Genomic DNA, 20,940 nt, shown 5'->3' with positions numbered 1-20,940 from the left:
CAATGCAGCCCCCTGGCGCATACTGGAGGCTCCTGGTGGGCTAGTTCGCCCCCAGGGACCCCCAGTATGCAAGGGGAATTAGTTCCCCCTCTGCAAACGTGCCAGGGGGCTGCGTTGCAGAGAGGTGTAACAAGGGGCATAGCCTCATTACACCTCTGCAATGTAGCCCCCTGGGCATACTGGAGGTTCCAGGTGGGCTAGTTGGCCCCCAGGGGCCCCCAGTATGCAAGGGGAATTAGTTCCCCCTCTTCAAACATGCACGGGGGCTGCGTTGCAGAGAGCTGTAAAAAGGGGCGTGGCTTCATTACTCCTCTTTGCAATGCAGTCCCCTGAAGCATACTGGAGATTCCTGGTGGGCTTTCATGTCTTATATAGTTAGGAATTACCATTAAAAAAACCTTTGAAATTCACAGAAAAAAACATAGGTTTTAGGCCTTGTATAGTTAGGAATTAGCACTTAAAAAACCTTGCAAATTCACTGAAAAAAACATAGGTTTCAGGTCTTATATAGTTAGGAATTAGCATTTAAAAAACCTTTGAAATTCACTGAAAAAACCATAGGTTTCAGGCCTTATATAGTTAGGAATTCGTATTTAAAAAACCTTTACAATTCACTCAAAAAACTATACATTTTAGGGGTGTTAGAGTTAGCTGGACATTTCACTCATACAAAACCATTGAAATTGCTCCTATATAGTTAGTTGTACTAACTATATTTCACGCACCCGCAATCCACTGCTGATGATGTCACATATTACATCATTCATGACATGGTCAGTGACATCACTGATGACATCTCAAATGACATCACTGATGACCTCACTGATGACATCATCCAGTGAATGTGGTTTGCATCGTTATTTAAATATGCATTACATATATAGCAACATAAAAAAACATAAAAGTGACGCATTGCTGGAGTGCGTCACAAAAGTGACGCAACTCCAGTAATGCGTCCTTTCACAAGGGGAAAGCACCATCGCACCAGCTGTGTAAAAAAATGTGCCTCGTTGCGCTATATTTAAAAAGTGACGCATCTAGGTAGATGGGTCACTTTTTAAAACCCTGCGCCACATTATATCTGCGTCAGGTATAATGTATGCAGAGGGGGCGTTCCCCCGCAAAAAGCTTGGTAATAGCGACGCAGTGAAATATATGAGATTTCACTGCGTCACTTTTAGGATGCTGTTGCGTCAAAATCTTGCGCCTGCCTCACAGCAGGTGTAAGACTGACGCAAGACCTTTCACATGGTGCTTTCCCCATGTGAAAGGACGCATTACTGGAGTTGCGTCACTATTGTGACGCACTCCAGCAATGCGTCACTTTTGTGTTTACAGATACGTCAGAAATACGGACGTATCTGTAACTCCTTGCGATATGATTCCTCATACATTAAATATGACACATCTGGAATGTCGTAAGGAGTGCGCACAGAAAAGTGACGCATCGCACCAGCGGTGTAAAAAAATGCGCCTCGTTGCGCTATATTTAAAAAGTGACGCATCTAGGTAGATGGGTCACTTTTTAAAATCCTGCGCCACATTATATCTGCGTCAGGTATAATGTATGCAGAGGGGGTGTTCCCCCGCAAAAAGCTTTGTAATAGCGACGCAGTGAAATCTATGAGATTTCACTGCGTCACTTTTAGGATGCTGTTGCGTCAAAATCTTGCGCCTGCTTCACAGCAGGTGTAAGACTGACGCAAGACCTTTCACATGGTACTTTTCCCATGTGAAAGGACGCATTACTGTAACTCCTTGCGAATTGATTAGTCATAAATTAAATATGACATATCTGGAATGTCATAAGGAGTGCGCCCAGAAAAGTGACGCATTGCTGTTTTCACATAGCGATGCGTCACTTTTCAGAAATGAGGCCTCCAGTTTATTCACTGTGTCACCTCTACGACCCTTTCTTGCGTCAATACGTCCCTTTTGCATACATTACACCTGACGTAGGAATAATGTGGCACAGGGGTTTACAAAGTGATGTATTTACCAAGAAACGCCACTTTGTAAATATGAATAAATAAGGTGCATTTTTTATTGGAATGTTGTGTCACAAAAAGTGTTGCTTTGGTGGCGTTAAAGTGACGCATGTCTTCATAAATGAGGCCTTCTACCTTCAACTCCAGCAATGCATCTTTTCTTATCCTTCAACACTCCTGTTCTTTTTCAACATTTTCATTGAATATCAACATTCCCCATATTCACTCTTCTTCTCATAACTTTCTTTCCTAACACTCACCTTCTTTCAGTCCTCCTACTTCACTTCTTTTTTCCTCTCATACCTTTCTGTTATTTCTTACTCATTCTCCTTTCAATTATCAATGCACTCTATTTCACTTACTCTTTTTCATTTTTTTAAGAATATAGCTCTTTGATGAGAATTGGAGGTAGTTCTGAAAAGAACTTTTGTTTTTCTTCTTTTTTCAAAACAGGAACAAAAACAGGGAATGGAAACTGCTCAACAGGAGCAAAATAAAACAAAAAAAATTAGGGGTGGGAAGGGCAGCGATGGTTCTCCAATGCTCAAACCATGAGCTGGACACTTTGCTCCCCATAGGTGAGGAGTTGATTGCAGTATCTGCATCTGAGGACACCATGGTTAAATGCAGGTTGAATGTTTGGCACCTGCTCCTGTGATTGCCCCCTCCCAGAAGAAGTTGCTCCTCCGGTTGATGTAGAGGCCCCATCACTGGGAACCTCTTGTGCCAGAGCCCTGACACTTTCCCGGGCAAAATTCTGGGGGTGCTTCCTCTCCACATGCCGGTTCATTGTGAAGTTCCCAAAAGAGTACTTTTTCAAAGGGTTTCCTCGTGACAGCTCTTCTTTGCAGATCTTGCACTGCACTTTTGGAGCATTTACCTTTTTTAGTCCAGGTGGGATTATAAAAAATTTCCAAATTAAATGTTCCTTAACTTTTCGTTGAGGAGGCTGTTCATCGATGAATTCTGGTTCATCCTCACTGCTGGATTGTCTGCTAGCCATTGTAAAACCAACAAATATCCAGGAGCAAAAAGGCAGGTCTTTCAGTCACAAAAGTGAAAGAAGAAGTGAAGGAAATGGGTGGGGATTTCATTCTTTGTAAAAAAAAACTGTTAGCAACCAATGAAAAGTGTTATTTTAAGGAGCGCTTCCGGGTGTGCAAACGCGGCGCGAACGTAGGCGCTTCCGGGGCGCATACGTGGCGCGAGCGTAGGCGCTTCCGGGTGCGTTTACGCGGTGCGAACCGAGGCGCTTCCGAGGGCGCTTACGTTGCGCGCCGAAGTGACATCATCAAACTTTTACGGAAATGCATAATCATTTTCCTTATAAAAAAAAACTGATTTTATTTGTATGGTACGAAATGTTTTGCATTATTATTAACTTTTCATTCCTATTTTTTTTCACGAACGAAAGTAGCGCTCTGGGTGCGCTTTCCTTTGAGCTTACCGGTTAGCTTACCGGAAAGCTTACCGGAGAGCTTACCGGAGCGCGCACCCAGAGCGCAAAAGAAAAAAATTATATAAAAAAAAAAAAAGAATACTTACACAAAACAGCAAATTGAAAAAAAAATAAAAAGGTTAGAAACTCGATATAGTTAGGAATTAGCATTTAAAAAACCTTTGAAATTCACTGAAAAAACCATAGGTTTCACACCAGTTATAGTTAGGAATTAGCATTTAAAAAACCTATTAAATTCACTAAAAAAACCATAGGTTTCACACCAGTTATAGTTACCTGGAAATTTTACTGACATAAAACCATTGAAATTCCACGTTATAGTTAGTTGGACTCACTATAACTTGCGCACCTGCAATGCACTGCTGATGACGTCACATATTACATCACTCATGACATGGTCAGTGACATCACTCATGACATCACTGATGACACCATCCTTGTGTCAGAGTGACAGACCTCCTTTCAGTGTAATGTAACCCCTGAAACACATATTCAAAAATAGAAACTAACATTTACAAAAAAGTGGCGATACCTATACCAGTTACAACAACCAATTCAGTAATTCAACCATTTATATACAGATCCACTCATTCACCAACAGTTCTATGTAGTCATTCATAAATATACTCACTTATCATATGTAGTGAGACACCTTTACATCCGTTAACACACCGACAGTCTTCCAAAAGTTACTCACACATATACTCACACATGCAAAAAACTATTGAACATCTATTTATTTGCATATACAGCTATACACACACTACCACCTTACTTCTAAGGAAACTTACACATACTTAAACAATCACTTATAGAATCACACACTTATTTAAACAGGAACTCTTACAATCTCTCACTCTCACATTTACTCACTTATATACGTCAATACTCCATATACTAGAATAAAACATATGTATACACACTCATATATAAAACATATTTATTTTTTCAGAAAGACACACATTCACTGGATGGTGTCATCAGTGATGTCATGAGTGATGTCACTGACCATGTCATGAGTGATGTAATATGTGACGTCATCAGCAGTGCATTGCAGACGCGCAAGTTATAGTGAGTCCAACTAACTATAACGTGGAATTTCAATGGTTTTATGTCAGTAACATTTCCAGGTAACTATAACTGGTGTGAAACCTATGGTTTTTTCAGTGAATATATATATATATATTTGTATGTATAGGGTATTTCTATAGCAGGAACCGAGGCAAAAGGTCGCGGAGGGATGCACACAGTAAAAGAAGACAATAAAGATAGCCAGTAAGGGAAGTAGATGCTAGGTTGTGGATGGTAAATGTATTCTGAAATATTGTTTGTTAAAGGGGTGTGTCTTCAACTCTCTCCTAAACTGGAGTAGCATTGGGGCGGTCCTGATGCAAATAGGGATGTAGAGTGTTGTTTTGAATCATACCACTTTGCAAATTGTTTACTATTGTCAATCTTTCTTGATGTTCCAGGCTTCCGGAAAGATAGCGGCCCAAAGCTGGTGGCTGATTACATGAGAAAGAAGTTTAATCTGGACGAGCTAGTGACTCACACTGTACCATTTGAGAAGATCAATGAAGGGATGGAACTGCTGCGCAGTGGAAATTGGTATATTATTTTTAAAGAGAATGTACTGAAAAGTGAGCAGTCACCAGACTGAGAGAAAATGCATTTCTCGGTGCAAATATGCAGAAAGATGGACTCTATAAAACAAAAAACAATTTTTATTAATACTGCAAAGGGCTTCTAATGCTACTGAAAACTTCCAGTGGTGAAATCCATTGTGATCTAGATACTATTTAGAACAGCATACCTCTTTAGGAGTAATTTAAAGATATGATTATAATTCATTTTTTGGGTTAGTGCTTCTAAAGTGGAAAAGAAGTTAATTGGAGATTTATTGATTTTTTTACTATACATTTGAGGGTACATTATTCTGATTACCCCACTATTGAGTCCAAGGTTGTAGCTATCATACTAGTAAATATGAGTTTGAAAAGATCTGATAATAGATCTGTGAACTTGAACTAAAGTGACCCTCACTTGCAGAAGTGCCTCCATCCGCTATGGCACTTAGAAGCTGTGAGGTAATCCTGCTGTGGCTATGAACATAGGTTTGCAGCCAAATAAAGATTGAGAGATGTGCAGGAACAGCAAGTTGTGGTTTCTCATGCATGCCTTGCACTGTAAAGTCTTGTGAATTGTGCATGGGAGAAGGTTACTTCATTAGGAAAAATGCGGGAATGTATCCACCAATGTACTTCTTGTGAATTACTAAACATAGATTCCTGCTTCAATTTCTCGTTCCTTGGATGGAAACTCATTAGAAGAAGAGCCAAGAAAGAGGAGGATCTTCATAGGCTAATAATTTGCTCCAAACTCCCAACATAGTGCATGGTCTTGAGTGTGCATATATGTGGGTGTGGGTGTGTGTGTGCGTTGGGGGGGTTATTTCCAAACCTATAATTAAAAGGGCGCAAGGTAAGAAAAGGTTTCCCCCCTACAACCCCGTCCTCGTTTCTAGGTTCCCGTCTCTTTCGCCTCTCATTGGCTGAGGATTTAGGGAACTTTAACAATGAGAGGAAGAGACTGAGATGTGGGTGGCGTAGTGCACGAATGACGGCTATTGCCATCTGCATTTGTCCCAGCGCTTGAGGCTGTCTCCTTCCTTTTGGGGCATCAGTAGCCCTGTTTACCTGGGTGGTACCTGTACCCTTGATTTACCCAGGAGGCTACTGTTTGCAGCTTAGAGTAGGCGCGGTGCCACACAATGTGATTGGGTAATATTTACTGTCTATATTGTGTGAGCCTACCTTTTTTGTTTCTTCAATAGTTGGATATTGTTTTTTTATCAATAACAAGTATTTTGCTTTATTTCTTTTAATTGGTTAGTTTTTCACATTGATTTAGTGAGGTCAATCACAGTATTTTCTTTAACATAGGCTTTTTTACTTAACCTGTTTGCACCACTATATCCAGTTGCAAGCCATATTCTTTCTACTTCGATTGCTTTAATTTTCTCCTTTGTACAGAATGTTTTTCCTGTTTGCTGTTTGCACAACAGTTGTTGTTCCATATTGCTTTTGAAAACATCAAGTCATTCAACCCTTCCATTTCTTTCAATAGAGATGACTTCAAAGACACTTTTTTTAAATATTCATTCTCCTTTTCTGTTACTGGAACTTGGAAAATGTTTGTTGATAAATCATCATGAAGATGATCATAATTAGCTAAAAACAAAATGTCCAATTACATTAACATTGATTCCTTGTTTATTTTTTTGCTTTCATACAATGTAAGCGGCCATATAATTGGTTCAATGAATGAATGGACTTTTTTGCTCTGAGTTAGAACCAAATCCTAATCAATTATAAGAGACAAACTGTCTGCCAGTTCTTTAGTGATGCATCTGCAGGAAAAAAATTAATATCCGAGAAACATAGACTATTGTTTTTACCACATCTTCCCCAGCACCCTATTTCTTTCAAGGTGAAATAGCAATTTTATGAGAATCATCTAGTTTAACTGATAGTGTACAACTCCTGCTTTATTGACAGGAAGCATGAGGAACAGTCTTCTGAGATCTGTGCAGGCTTTAAGTCTCACACTTTTTTAGCTGCCCATGCCTGATTACCTATGTTAAGATGAGTGTGAACTTACATACTTTTATAGACTACTTTACCATCTCCTTTTTTGGTTTAAAGTAGCCCATTATTGTTACTTCACGTAAAATCTCCTTTGCTGATTTCACTAGTTCTTTAACTTCACATTGGTTGGAGATCTGATGTTTGACTCAACAGGTTGGGTAACTATAAAGATGTTTAGAGCAGTTTCCCTCAGCACAGTTTTGTTCGTTTGTTAACTAATTCAATACAGAGCACATTTTGAAGTGCAATGGCTTCAGACGTCACTCTGTATCATTGTAGGCTTATCTTAATTTGCACAACATAGTTGCCCCTTACATTTGAAGATTGAGAATGTCTTTTATTTCTTTTTTTTAAGTCCCCGTGTTTCTTAAGGGTTTTTATTTTTCCACAATTTTTTTTACAGTTTTCATTTGTATTACTTTAACCATTTCTGCTGGCACAATATTCTAAAAGTAAATGAATAGAAGGTCAAAGTATTTATAAAATTCATAAAATGTACAGAAAATGAATATGTGGCTTTTTAAATACAAATACTACAGGCTCTACAGCAATAGATGTGATTTCCATTGTAGGCTGTAAGCATAGGCAGACAACTTGTGTATCAGTGTCTCTTACTTGTGGTGTACATGATGGTGCTTTCTCTTTACCATAAATAACAGGTAAGTTACATTCTGGAAAGGATCCGAAGGAAAATACACAAATATCAATTAATAAACAGTGGTAAAATACAAAAAGACCAATTAGTCATACTGTTTAATAACAAAAAACACACATAAGAACAAGGAATTGCTCAATTATATTTGAACTGTTCAATCCTTCTGAGGGTGTAGAGAAATTCAAAGAATCGAAGCTTTAATAAAGAGAACCCTACTATTCTAAAAAAATCGTTGGTGAGAAAACATTTTAAATAAATGGTAAGAAGATATGCGAAACAGAAACAGCAGTGACATAAGAGGCCACCATCACCCTAAGCTCACAAATCAAATCAAGGCAAGGCACGAGGGAAATCAAGACCAGAACAGACCAAAACCACAGGTTGAATTTTTCAGGCCTGGGTTTTAAGTTGAATCGTGTACCCATGAATCTTAACTGTCAGGGACAACCAAAGAACTGACAACAGTTGCTAGCTACTACCTTTTGCCTGTAGGAATACAACTATAATGATTTCCTCCTTTTACATAGTAGCTCTTAAGTTTAATTTATTAGACCTGTCAGCCTTAGGGTAATCTTCCCTCAAGCGATTTGCCTTACCCCTCAATTTTTCTTGATCTTGTTTTTGCCGCATTAGGTCTCTGCACACTTTACCACTGTTAACCAGTGCTAAAGTGCAAGTGCTCCCTCCTTAAAACATGGTAACATTGGGTCATCCCCAATTAGCATATTTAATTTACTTATACATCCCTGGTAAAGTGGTGGTATGTGTACCCAGGGCCTGTAAATCAAAGGCTGCTAGTGGACAAAACTGCAGCACTGATTATGCCACCCACTTAAGTAGCCGTTTAAACATGTCCCAGGCCTGCCATTGCAAGATTTTAAATGACAATTTTTGAAAATGCCGCTGTTAAAAAGCCAGCGATATCCTGCCATAGCTATTTAGTGCCTGCTCCTAGTTACATGACAGCGGTAGATTACATTTAGGATTTGTGATTACCGCATAGACAGCCACACGTATCATTTTACACGGGACCCTAAGAAGAACGCTGTGGGATAGACATTTGTGCCGGCACAGTGATTCCACACAAAAATATGGAAAATGTGTTTGTTTCAGCTAATTTTGAGGTTTGCAGGGGTTTCTGGGTAGGGAAACGTTGGGAGATCCACGCAAACCATACCTCATTTGCCCCCTCACGGTGTCTAGTTTTCAGAAATAAGTGAGTTTGGTAGGTTTCCCTAGATGGCGGCGAGCCCGGGGACAAAAAATCAAGTGCCCCCTCAAAACCAGGCAGTTTTTAATAGGTAATTTTGAAGTCTGCACAGTACAATTTGGGCCATTTCCTGTTGCGCCCACTATGTCTTCCCACACAAGTGAGATACCATTTTTATCGGGAGACCTCTGGGAATGCTGCGTGGTATGAAATTTGCGTCAGCCCAGTGATCTTACAACTTTCTCATACAGAAATGTGAGCAAAATTGTTTTTTTCAACAGAATTTGAGGTTTGCAGGGGATTCTGGGTAGGGAAATGTTGGAAGACTCATGCAAGCCATTCCTTGCTGGACTTCCCCGAGTATCTAGTTTTCAGAAATGTGTGGGTTTGGTAGGTTTCCCCAGGTGGCCGCCGAGCCCGGGGCTAAAAACTCATGGGACCCCCTTGCAAAACCAGGTTGTTTTGTGATAGGTCATTTTGATGTCTCCTCAATAGGTTTTGGGCACTTGCCTGTCGCGGGAATTTGATTGATACATCCACACAAGTGAGGTACCATTTCTCTCGGAAGACTTGGGAGAATGCAGGGTGGGTGGAATTTTGTGGATCCACACCGATTCCAGAACTTTACACCACCAGAAATGTGAGGGAAAAGGTTTTTTTTTTGTCACAAATGTTGAGGTTTACAGAGGATTCTGTGTAACAGAACCTGGTGAGAGCCAGAAAAGTGACCCCATCCTGAATTTAAAAAAGTATAGGTTTGCTAGGTTTCCCTAGGTGCCGTCAGAGCTAGGGTTCAAATCTACAGCTAGGCGCTTTGCAAAAAAAGGGTCAGTTTTTACTGTGCAATTGTGGTGTGTCCACGTTGCATTTTGGGCTGTTTCCTGTCGCGGGCACTAGGTCTACCCTAACAAGTGGGGTACCATTTTTTGGGAAGAATTTGGGGAATGCGGTTTGGGTGGAATGTTGGGGACCCATGCAGATTCCAGAACTTTCCAACACAGAAATGTGAGGAAAATGTGTTTTTTGTTAACAAATTTTGACTTTTGAAAATGATTACGGGTAGCAGAACCTACTGAGAGCCAGACAAGTCACCCTATCTTAGATGCCTCTAGGTGTCTAGTTTTCAAAAATGTATAGGTTTGCTAGGTTACCCTAGGTGCCGGCAAAGCTAGGGTTCAAATTCTACGGCTAGGCACTGTGCAAAATAGTGTCCGTTTTAACTGAAAAATGTGGTGTGTCCACGTTGCGTTTTGGGGCATTTCCTGTCACGGGCTCTAGACCTACCCACACAATTGAGGGACAAAATTTCTCTGAAGACTTTGGGGAAAGCGGGGTGGGTGGAATTTTGTGGATCCACCCAGATCCCAGAACTTCCCACCACAGAAATATTAGGAAAATTTGTTTTTTTACACATGTTTCGGTTTGCAAGGGATTCTGGGTAACAAAACCTGGTGAGGGCCAGTCAAGTTACCCGGTCCTGGATTCCCCTGGGTGTCTAGTTTTCCAAAATGTATAGGTTTGCTGGCAGAGTTAGTGTAGGAGAGTAGGGTCTGCTTCCTATGGTTCCCCCACTTTTTGCTGTGATGCTCTGGTTTTTAAACTTTAGTGTGGCTGTGGGCCTGCCAATCAGACCCACAGCCCAGTTGTTCTCTCTCTAAATTGATACCATGTACTTTAGGTGCATACCAGATTGGTTACTGGGTCACCATTGTGAGCCCCTGTATAGTGTACCATAGGTACCCAGGGCATAGGTGCACCTTAGGCCTACCAGGGGCTGCAGATGTATTGTGCCACCCCTGGTTTGCCTTCCAAACTGACACCACAGGTCTGTTCACACAGCCAGGGTAAGGTGGTGTAATCACCCCTTACTTAGATATAGCATACCTATTTCAGTTCAGTTCAGCTTTATTTCGGCTAATAGCCATAAAAGCAGGACGTACAGACAAGAAAAAACATGTATGAACATTTACAAACAGGAGCTAAAAAAGTGCATTTGACAACAATTGATCACATGACACATTACAGTTACTATATAGTGGGACAGAGTAACAATTAATTCTATGCAATTAATTATGCATATTACATAAAATCTAATTAAAACCATAAAAAAGGTTAATTCCTTATAAAAAGCCAGAATAAAGCCTAGATTAAAATCTTTAAAACCACATGATTTGTACAAAAAGTGGACCCAGTGCATTCTACGTTATTTAACATTGTGGGAGAAGACTGCAGATTTCATTATTACATTATATTTTATGTCCAAGGCGTTTTCGAATAAGGAACACATTGAATAAGAATCTGCTTATACAAAAAACCACCAGTTGTGAGGTATTAGACCTTATAATACGCTCAGCCTCTTTATATGTCCTGACACCCACATTTTTACACAAGGGTTTTATCCAGCGCTGTCTAGATGACGCATAAGCGGAACAGAAAAACAATAGATGGACATCATCTTCCTTGGCCTTTAATGGGCAAAGGGTACAGATACCATCCTCATTGCTATCTCCCCATTTGCATGTATGAGCATTTGTCTGTAATACCCCATATCTGAATTGCAAATATAAAGTTTTTGCTAGTGGTGGGTTTATCTCATCCATAAACGATTCGAATGCAGCAATGTCTTTTATGGACAGAAATTTCTGAGTCAATATACCAGTAGATGGACAGTGAGATGGCTCGTCATTAACATAAGACCAATAGGTAGTTTTTAGAATCTTTTTACACACAGAAGTCATATTATGGGGTTCGTCCCAAAAATGGGACAGCCCTAACCTGATACACCAAAGTTCAATGTGTTTTAGCCATGCAATTTTCCTGTACTCATCAATCTGGGTAATTTCTATCAATCCATTTTTATAGTTACACAACTCAGGGGTTGTCCATAACCTTACCCAATGCATCAATGGCCTAAGAGCTGCTTGATGATCTGTCCGTTTAAGATCCAAATCTAGGAATACTGGAACTAGGGGGGTTCTTGTTGGTATTTTTAATAACCTGCGCACAAAGTGGTTTTCTTCCCGTTCAAAGTTATGTTTACAGCAATGCCCCCAAACCTCAGCACCATAAAGCGCAGCCGATTGGGCCTTTTCTTTAAAGACTTCCAGTGCTGGAGTGATGGCTTTAGTGTCACTAGCTCCGTGCACTTTTAGGATGGGCATAGAATTTTGCTTGAAAGCCAACCTACTCTTTGTCAGGTGTCCCTTCCATGAACTGTTGCTGTCCAATGTAATACCTAGGTAATTAAAGCTCTCCACATATTCCAATTTTTGTTTATTTAAGGCCAAATTCTTCTTAAAAGACTTTTGTGGATTTATTGACATGTATTATGTTTTGGATGAGTTTATTTCCAACCCCTTCTTTTCACAGTAACCATTAAAGGAATTCACCAGATTTTGAAGGCCCTTCGGGGTCTGTGAGATGAGGATTGTATCATCGACAAAAAGTAATGCCGTGATTGCCTCATCTCCTATCCTTGGAGAGTCATGGTCACAGTCCCTTAAATACACGGGTATATCGTTAACGTACAATGAGAATAGCGTAGGTGCCAATACACATCCTTGAATCACACCACAATTTACAAGTATGGGCTTTAATAATTCACACTTATTTCCCCATCTAACCTTTGCATAGTTCTCTGTGTGTAATCGAATAAGTTCATTAAGTAGCTCGCCTGGGACCCCATATCTCGTAATGTTTTCCACAAAGCATTCCGTGGAACGAGGTCGAAGGCGGCCGCAAGTCTATAAATGCCACATACAAACTACCCTTCCTTATGTTAATGTACTTCCAGCAGATGCACGTGAACCTGAACACTTGATCTACTGTACTAACTTTTGATATGAACCCTGCCTGGTATTTAGATAATATTTGAGTCTCATCTATCCATTCAATAAGTCGGTTTAAAATATGCCTGGCAAAAACCTTCTGTAAAAGATCAATTAAAGTAATTGGGTGGTAGTTGCTCGGATCATAACGATCTCCTTTTTTAAATATTGTTACGATTTCTGCCCCTTTCCAACTTTCAGGGATTGGCGTTCCAGCCACTATAGAATTACACAAAAAATTAATGTATGGTCCCCATACTTCCACATCGTGTTTTAATAGATCTCCAGGAATCCTGTCCGGTCCTGGAGCTTTGCCCACTTTAATAGCCCCTATTGCCTGCATATTCTCCTCAATACTAAAATTTAAAGGCACAATGCTCCGCTCTAAATTGTACTCTGGGTTTTGTGTGTGCAACCCCTCTACGTCTTCTGAGTAAAGTTTACCAAAATGGTCGCACCAAGCTTAGCACGGGTGGGAGGCCTAGCAGCGAAGGGGTTTAAAACATTAATGATTACAAATATTTTTATTTCAAATAAACAGAAATATGATAATATAAATTATAACACTATAAAATAAATGGTAAGATATTAAATTTAATACATATACTATTCCCACTACAGTTTATACAAACCTACGCAAACTATTATAGTAAATTTATAAAAGAAAGTACTACTCCCATTTTACGCAACGCAAAAATAAGAAAACTGAGTAACATTTACAAATGTCCCTCCACTAAATGCAACAGTAGTGAAAGTGTTTGATTGCGGATTGGTATTATCTACTACAACCATTCCAGCCTGTACAACAGTAGGGAAACAGTTGGAGTGTGGAGGGGTAACATTTACTATTCCCACTCCAATCAGTGCAACCGAAGAGAACATGTAGTATTGTAGAGGGGTAGAATTTACTATTCCCACTCCAATCAGTACAACAGTAGGGAAAGGGTTGGATTACGGAGAGGTAAAATTTACTATTCCCATTCCAAGGAGTGCAACAGTAGGGAAATTGTAGGATTGCAGTGGGGTAAAATGTACTGCTATGAAGTTTACTGCTGGAACGCAGATGCTCCTGGAACTGATAGACCAGAGTTTCTTGAATCTCAATCTTTTAGTAAAATTGTGAAAGAGAGTTCCCCACTGGTCGTATGGACATTTGCATGTTGTCGTTAAGTGTAAAAAAGGAACTAACATGGGCAATACATGTCAAGTACAGTGAAACCAATGTGGCTCCACATGAATGCCAGAGAAGATGATGTCCAAACCTTAAGGCTTCTATTAACATAATTTAGTTCAGGTTTCAAGTTAAATCAATCAGTAAAATTGAAGGAAGCATATTGTTAGAGCATATATATTTAAATGATCATGCAGTCTGAAGTATCTGATCTGGAAAAAAGCCACAAAATAGAACCACATACAGAAAACAAAATATCAACCAAGCAGGTTCCATAAAGTGGTAAAGGAATAGTCTTTGAGGAAGGTGTCAGCATCAAAGTAACTATGGTTAAGGTTCAAAGGGGAAGTATACGTGCTCAAACATGAAGCTCAGTACTCTAGGCAGAGGAAAACAGCGGAGCTGAGGAGAACTCTTCTCTGAGTGATGTCAGGGCCTGCTCAACTGTTCTAAAGATTGTTCAATTAAACCATGAAAGAAAATTCTTACGGGCTTCTTCCTATCAGTTTCCACCAAACAAACTATTTGGAAGACAGTAGACCCCCCATTTTCCCAGTTCTCAACCAGAGGAATTACCTTCTGGACAACCTTGGATGTAAAATCAGTCCAATCTACAGCGTACAGAAGGTCTCTCCCACCATCTTAGTGGCCACCTTCTGATTAAAAGTTCAATACTCTACTAGTCTAATACAATAAACAATAAGCATATTGTAACTTAAAGAGATATTTGATAAGACACCTACAAAGGCAATAAGTATTGCCTATTTGAGCCTACATATTGCCTTTGTTGGTGTCCTATCGGTAGGTAGTATGGGAGGGTTCCCGCGGGTTGGGGGGTGTAGTCAGGGAGTGCTGGGGTGTTCTGGGAGTTTTCACGTTGTTTGGTAGGGAGCATTGGGAAAAATTAAAATAAATATATAGTAAAATCATGTGACATTACAACCTCTAGTAGCCACTGTAGATGGTGGAATCAGATCTATGTTGGGGGATAGGGCTTCCCAAGTTGGAAATCAACATCTTGAATGTCTTAGCTGGAATGTTAATGGCCTTAGAGTTATAAGAAGACAATGGCTGATTCTTCAGTATTTCAGGAATAGCTCAGCTAAATTCCTTTTGCTTCAGGAGACTCACCTCATGCAAGCAGAGTGCAAGGCACTATTCAGTAAATATAAATGGGTGGACACAATTGTAGCTTCAGATCAGCAATGTTGTTCCAAAGGGACTGCGATAAAACTAAATAGAAACTCTGAAGTGGAGGTAACTAAGTCCCAGGAAGATTTCAGAGGACGCTGGGTCATTGTCGAGATTACATTTAGGGGGGTTAGATAGACCCTGGTCAGCTTTTATGTGCCTAATGAGGATGATATTTCCCCTCTGAATTCTCTCTGCTCGACCCTTGCCGGATTTGAAGCTATTATGATCCTGGCCTGTGATTTTAATGTACTCTTAGATAATAGGTTAGACAGGTCTTCCCCTTGTACTCAGATAGCAGCCCCCCATTGTAAAACCGCATCTCCTGAGCATCTTAAAAAAGGTCAACTTATGGAATGTGTGGAGAAAAAAACATGAAGAGGTTAAGGAGTATTCCTTTTATAGAACTCTCATTATTCCAGATTAGATGATGTATTTATGGAGTAAGCAGACTTACATTGGGTCCTTTTAATCAAATACATGTCAATTCATTATTCGGATCATGGTGCTTTGGTTTTTTTAACTAGATTTCCCTCGGGATTCCTCTTTAGGAAGATGGAAACTAAACAGGAGGTTTCTCCTACAATCTTCTACGCTAAGCTTTTCGAAGCTAGAAACTGAAATATTCTTCCAGAATAATCTTGGGTCTGCCCCACTATATATTGCCTGGGATGCCTTCAAGGCGTGGCTGAGAGGGACGCTAAAAGGGGCAGTCTCAGCGTGGGCTAGGTCAGAGAGGGAAGAATTGGCCAAATAGCGAACAGCAGATAGCGAGGGCCGAAGCTGAGTTAAGGGCGAGACCCCCTGAAGACCAGGGGAAGGAGCAGTGGGTAAACAAAGTGGAGGAGTGTCAACTACAATTTAAACTTAAAACTGAAGAAATATTGCACCAAAAGTGGGAGTTAAGCAAAATGAGGGAGTTTGATCAAGGAGAGAACTGTGTTAAACTCCCTGCCATGAAGTCAAGGTCTGATAGAGCCAATATGTATATTAGTAAGATCAAGATGGGTACACAATCTACGGAGGAAAAAGATGAAATAGAACAGGTTTTCAAGGGTTCTTTTAAGATCTATATCATGAAGATCTCCATGGGGTGGATGAGCTGGCTCATGGAGAAATTATTGCCGCGGTTAACAGAAGCAAGTCAAGAATTTCTCTCTCGAGATACATCAGGAAGTGAGATATTGGAAGTGTTAAACCGTTAAACCTGGCTAAAAAGAGGAAAGAGGCTGGCCCAGATACAATTCCGACCGAGGTTTATCACATGTTGCAAGAGGAAATTTCCCGGTCTGGATGAAGTTGTTTAATGAAATATTAAAGGGTTCTTGTCCACTACCTGACTCATCGGCAGACGCAGTCATCACCTTGATCTTGAAGTCTGATAAGGACCCTTTGGAGTGTCAATCATACCGCCCAATTTCATTAAATTGTGGACTATAAGGTATTTGCAGGGATTTTGAATAAATGGCTCTGTAAAATTATACCCCAAATAATCCATGAAGTCTAAAAGGGGTTTCTTCCGGTAGTCAGATAGTTTATACTTTGATCAGTTCAGTGGATATGGCTTCAGCTTTGGGTTGCCCTCTGTCAATTATCGGAGTTGATGCGGCCAAAGCTTTTGATCGTGTTAACTGGCATTTTCTAGACAGGACCTTGAATATTATGGGCTTTAACTCGAGTTTTAGATAGGTAATAAAAAAATTTATAGCTCACCACGAGCTAGTATGGAACCCTTTCTAAACCTCAGCATTAGATCCCTTTCCTATTGACTAGAAGTGAGCAATAGATAAGGCTTAATGCCAACAGTACACTGTGAAAGACTATCCTATCTGTTTGTAGGCTTTGCAATTTACCCAGCACCTTTTTTGAAGCTCCTGACTTCTAAACAGACATGTTTCAACTAGAATTGGTCAAACTTGGTCACATTATTTGGATTAGTATAAAGGAAAGGCCTACTCAGTTGAGTAAAGCAGACCTTGACAAAGGAAAGCCATTGCATATTCATCCCCTGCTCACAATTAAGGCATTTAATGATCACCTGCTGGTTGAAAATTGCCAGGAGGTTGTTCCATATAGACAACCAATGCATTTAAAGAGAAAGTTTGATTCGATCTTCAATATAAGTTAGCCATTGTACCGGCTAGCAGACAAAAGTGAGGACAGCAGGAGGTGGGAATGGGAGTCTGCTGCAAAAATTATTTTCTTGAATTTGCATACTGGCTGCATTTGCACAGCCCCAAACTCCAGCACCATAAGTTGCAACAGGGATTCATTGTGGTATATGTTTCACTAGAAAGGTTGCCACTGGTCTGCCCCCTCCCCCAACCATTAGAAGCAGGTTTAAAAGAGCACCAATTGACCGTGTAAATTGGAGGGGCCTTTTTGTTAAACTAGTATGCCAGAGTCCCAAGAAGTGAAAGAGAATTCCGAAGTATGGGAAACTGGCCATTACTGACAACTTGTTAGAGTTAATATAAATTGGTCTCAATGACTGATTCTTAGGGCCCCATGCCATAATATGGTATTCCGTGTAGTTGATTTCCATATCTGAGGCAGTCTTGAAATTGGCAAATCCCAGTAATAATTGTGACAGACTCCTTAGCGTACGTGCGAAAAACAACAGATCATCGGCGTAAACTAATGCTGATGCCTACAGTTTTCTGATCTGTGGTACACCCTCTCCACACAGAATCAGGTGATGACTCAAGTCATTAATGTAGATGATAAATAAGATTGGTGCTAAAATGCAAACCGGTTGGACTCCTCCTTGTAGGCCAATTGGCTCAGTAAATTCACCATCCACTAAAAATCTAACACTGGCAGTAAAGTTCAGATGAAAAAAGAACAAGACATTAACCAAGGTAGGTCAGCCCTTTGTCAAGTAACAATGGCCAAAGCTTGAACCTGTTAGCGTGATCAAATGTGCTACGCAGATCTATGAAAGCTAGGTACAGTGGGCAGTGTATAGCAACTGCATAATTTCTGATGATAAGTTGGAGATTCAGGTATGCTTCACCATACCAAGTTGGTCATTGAACTCATACTGACAAAATCTCAAAATGTTATCGTTAGTTCAGGATCTAATCCTGTGAAAAATCATGCACCCAAATATTTAGGCTGTGTAGTTCAAAAGGGAGATTGTCTGATAACAACAGGGATCTGAATAGTCCCCATTCCCAAAAATCTGTGCTATCAAAGGGGGGGGGGACAAAGAGGGTCACAGGGAAGCATAATTCGCTCAATTGGAAATATTGGAAAGCAAGGCATCCCGGATATGATAATTACCCTTGAATAGGTCAAGTGTAACTCCATTTGTCCAAGGGGTATATTTGATGGGCAATCCTGGAGGGCAGTAATCAGTTCTTCCAGATTTAGCTGCAGACTGGCACTAGGAACTCCCCCCAACAACAGGCTGGTTCATATGAGTAACTAAACTGCTGCTGAGGCAATAAACACTTAAAAAAGAGAGACTCCGTGGTCTGCAGTGGAATGGGAGCTAAGTGGCATTCTGTTTCTTTTATTACTCCTGGTGCATTTAACTGTAAAATAGAAGGTTTTGGTTTCCTTCCATTTGCGGGTTTCCATTATAGCAGAGAGATTATTGTTAGCAGTAATCTCTTTTTTTTCTCACTGAAGGGGTATATTTATATTGGGCTCAGCACCTCTATACTTCCTCCTTATTCCTGGATCTAGTACCCAGTGAATGTCTTAAATTATGTTTTGGCAAGGAACACGCTAAGTCACTTGGTAGTCCATAGGACAGGCTTCATACATAACTTTCTCTGTAGCATGCATACCTCTGTGAAAAGACTTCTGTGAGACAAGCTTCAAAAGCCATAAGTTTACCCCTAATTAGTTTTTCTAGAAAGATGTCAGGGTTGGGTAGTTTCCATATTAGCCTCAAACTGCTGTCTTTGTAATATGATTGACAATTCAACATACCAATTGGCAAGGCTGCTTGCCAAATCCCATATATGTATGCATATGTTTTTGGAAAACAATAGGGGTATATTTACAAGCCCCTATTGCCACCACAACATCACTTTTCACGTCGTTGTGGTGGCAATAGGAGCTTCGCCTTATTTGACAAGGCAGCGTTAAGTCACTTAACACTGCCTTGTAAATAAGGCACCCTTTCACATTATACTTAGCGTCAAAGGGGCGGGCAGTGGGTGTTGTGGTGGGCGTTCCACTGCACACCCATTGAGTTTGACACTGTCCCATATTTGCAAGGGTGGTGTAAATAATGGGAAGCGTCAAAATTAAGATCAGGGAAAACCTGGTCTTACCCTGGCGGAACGTTTCCATGTGTTTCCAAGTGTGCTGGGTTGTGCAGCACACATAGAAACAGCAAAAGGCCATTGATTGTTTATGTGCGGGTAGGTGTCTTACTACACATAAAAAAAAATTAAATGGTGTTTTGCAACTTCTATGTGTGCTGCATTAAGCAGCACACATGGAAGTTGCAAAACGCCATTCAGATTGTTTATGTGCGGGAAGGGGGACCTTCCTGCACGTAAACAATCTTCCCTTACAATGCAGGCACCCTTGCACTATGGTGCATGAGTGTCTGCATTGGTGCTAGGCACCTAATTAGTGCCAGCACAGGGGAAAATGCTGTCTTTTGTAAATACGGTGTATCCCTGCGTTTCAGAAGTGGCGGAGTGCAGCGTTAAGCCAAGGAGGCTAACGATGCGAACCACCACTTCCTCGTGAATATGCCCCTATAGCCTGTCGAAACAGCAAAAGCTGCACTCAAAGGCCATACTTAACATTTAGCACCATTGTTTACATTCTTATGACCTGCTATTATTCTTGACTATATAGCATTATTTTATTCAAGCCACTGATACAACTTTCATTTTTGTTCACAGTATCCGCTGCATTGTGACATTTTAAAATCCTGTCAACGAAAAATACAATCAACAGAAACTACTTCTACAACGGATCAAAATGCTCATCAAATTTCTTGATTGGTGTGCCAGGGACCAAATGACTGTAATTTGTTCCAAAATGTATGAACATAAGGAAAAGAAGGACATTGTGTTGTATCTCAGAATCAGGCAAAAGTAGAGATTTTTCATAAGTGTACAAATAATTAGTAGTTAGATAAATGTGCATTTGCAGCTTTCAGACAAACACAATACTATCATACATAGGTATTCATCATGCATAGCTAATATGTTTACCCTTTTATATTATTCAGCTTTAAGGCACCAGCAAATCATAGAAGCACTTAAATGCACGTACACGTTTAATAAGCCACATAATGAAATATTTAGAATAATCCCTCCTCTTCGAATTTTAATAAAGGTGATCTATATTAAAGATAAATATTGCAGTCCTTTTGTCATCTATTATGAGTTTGTTGCTTGTTAATGAGGAAAGTGTTTTTAACAGGTTAAAGTGGACCAATGCAAAAATAGAGTGCATGGAGTAAAGGATCTTGCATTGATATACTAACCTTTCATGCAACGCACTGCAGCAAGGAAAAAGGCTGCACTACGTTTCGCGAAAGGGAGAGAACAGAACTGCACCATATTTACAAAGATATGATGCAGTGCTGCTGTGTCCTAGCATTGGCTCACTTCTGGCTGCCTAGCACCAATGCTGGCACCCTTGCCTCATTTGGCAAGAGTCCCTTCAATGTGGTCAGGATAGTTTGTGTACAGGAAGGGATACCTTCCTGCACACAAGCTAATCTTGGAGGCTATTTTCTCTTTGTATGAGTAATTCAAAATGCACCACACATACAAATAGGAAAAAATGAGAAGAAAAGAATATATTTATCC

The 20,940-nt window shown here is 40.2% G+C and overlaps 1 protein-coding gene across 1 annotated transcript in view; it reads left to right on the top strand.

The window, feature by feature from the left end:
- LOC147727490 (alcohol dehydrogenase 1-like) overlaps positions 1 to 20,482 on the top strand; it is a 188,081-nt gene extending 167,599 nt beyond the window's left edge. Inside the window, exons 8-9 of the mRNA XM_086961566.1 lie at positions 4,920 to 5,055; positions 20,023 to 20,482. Coding sequence (XP_086817692.1) covers positions 4,920 to 5,055; positions 20,023 to 20,047 — 161 coding nt within the window. The 3' untranslated portion in view covers positions 20,048 to 20,482. The remainder of the gene's footprint in view (positions 1 to 4,919; positions 5,056 to 20,022) is intronic.
- Positions 20,483 to 20,940: the final 458 nt, after the last annotated feature.

Source organism: Lissotriton vulgaris, chromosome 3_1, assembly GCF_964263255.1.
Source record: "Lissotriton vulgaris chromosome 3_1, aLisVul1.2, whole genome shotgun sequence".
Taxonomy (NCBI): Eukaryota; Metazoa; Chordata; class Amphibia; order Caudata; family Salamandridae; genus Lissotriton; species Lissotriton vulgaris.
Note: the sequence above shows the minus strand (reverse complement) of the source record. Positions and strands in the feature narration are given on the sequence as shown.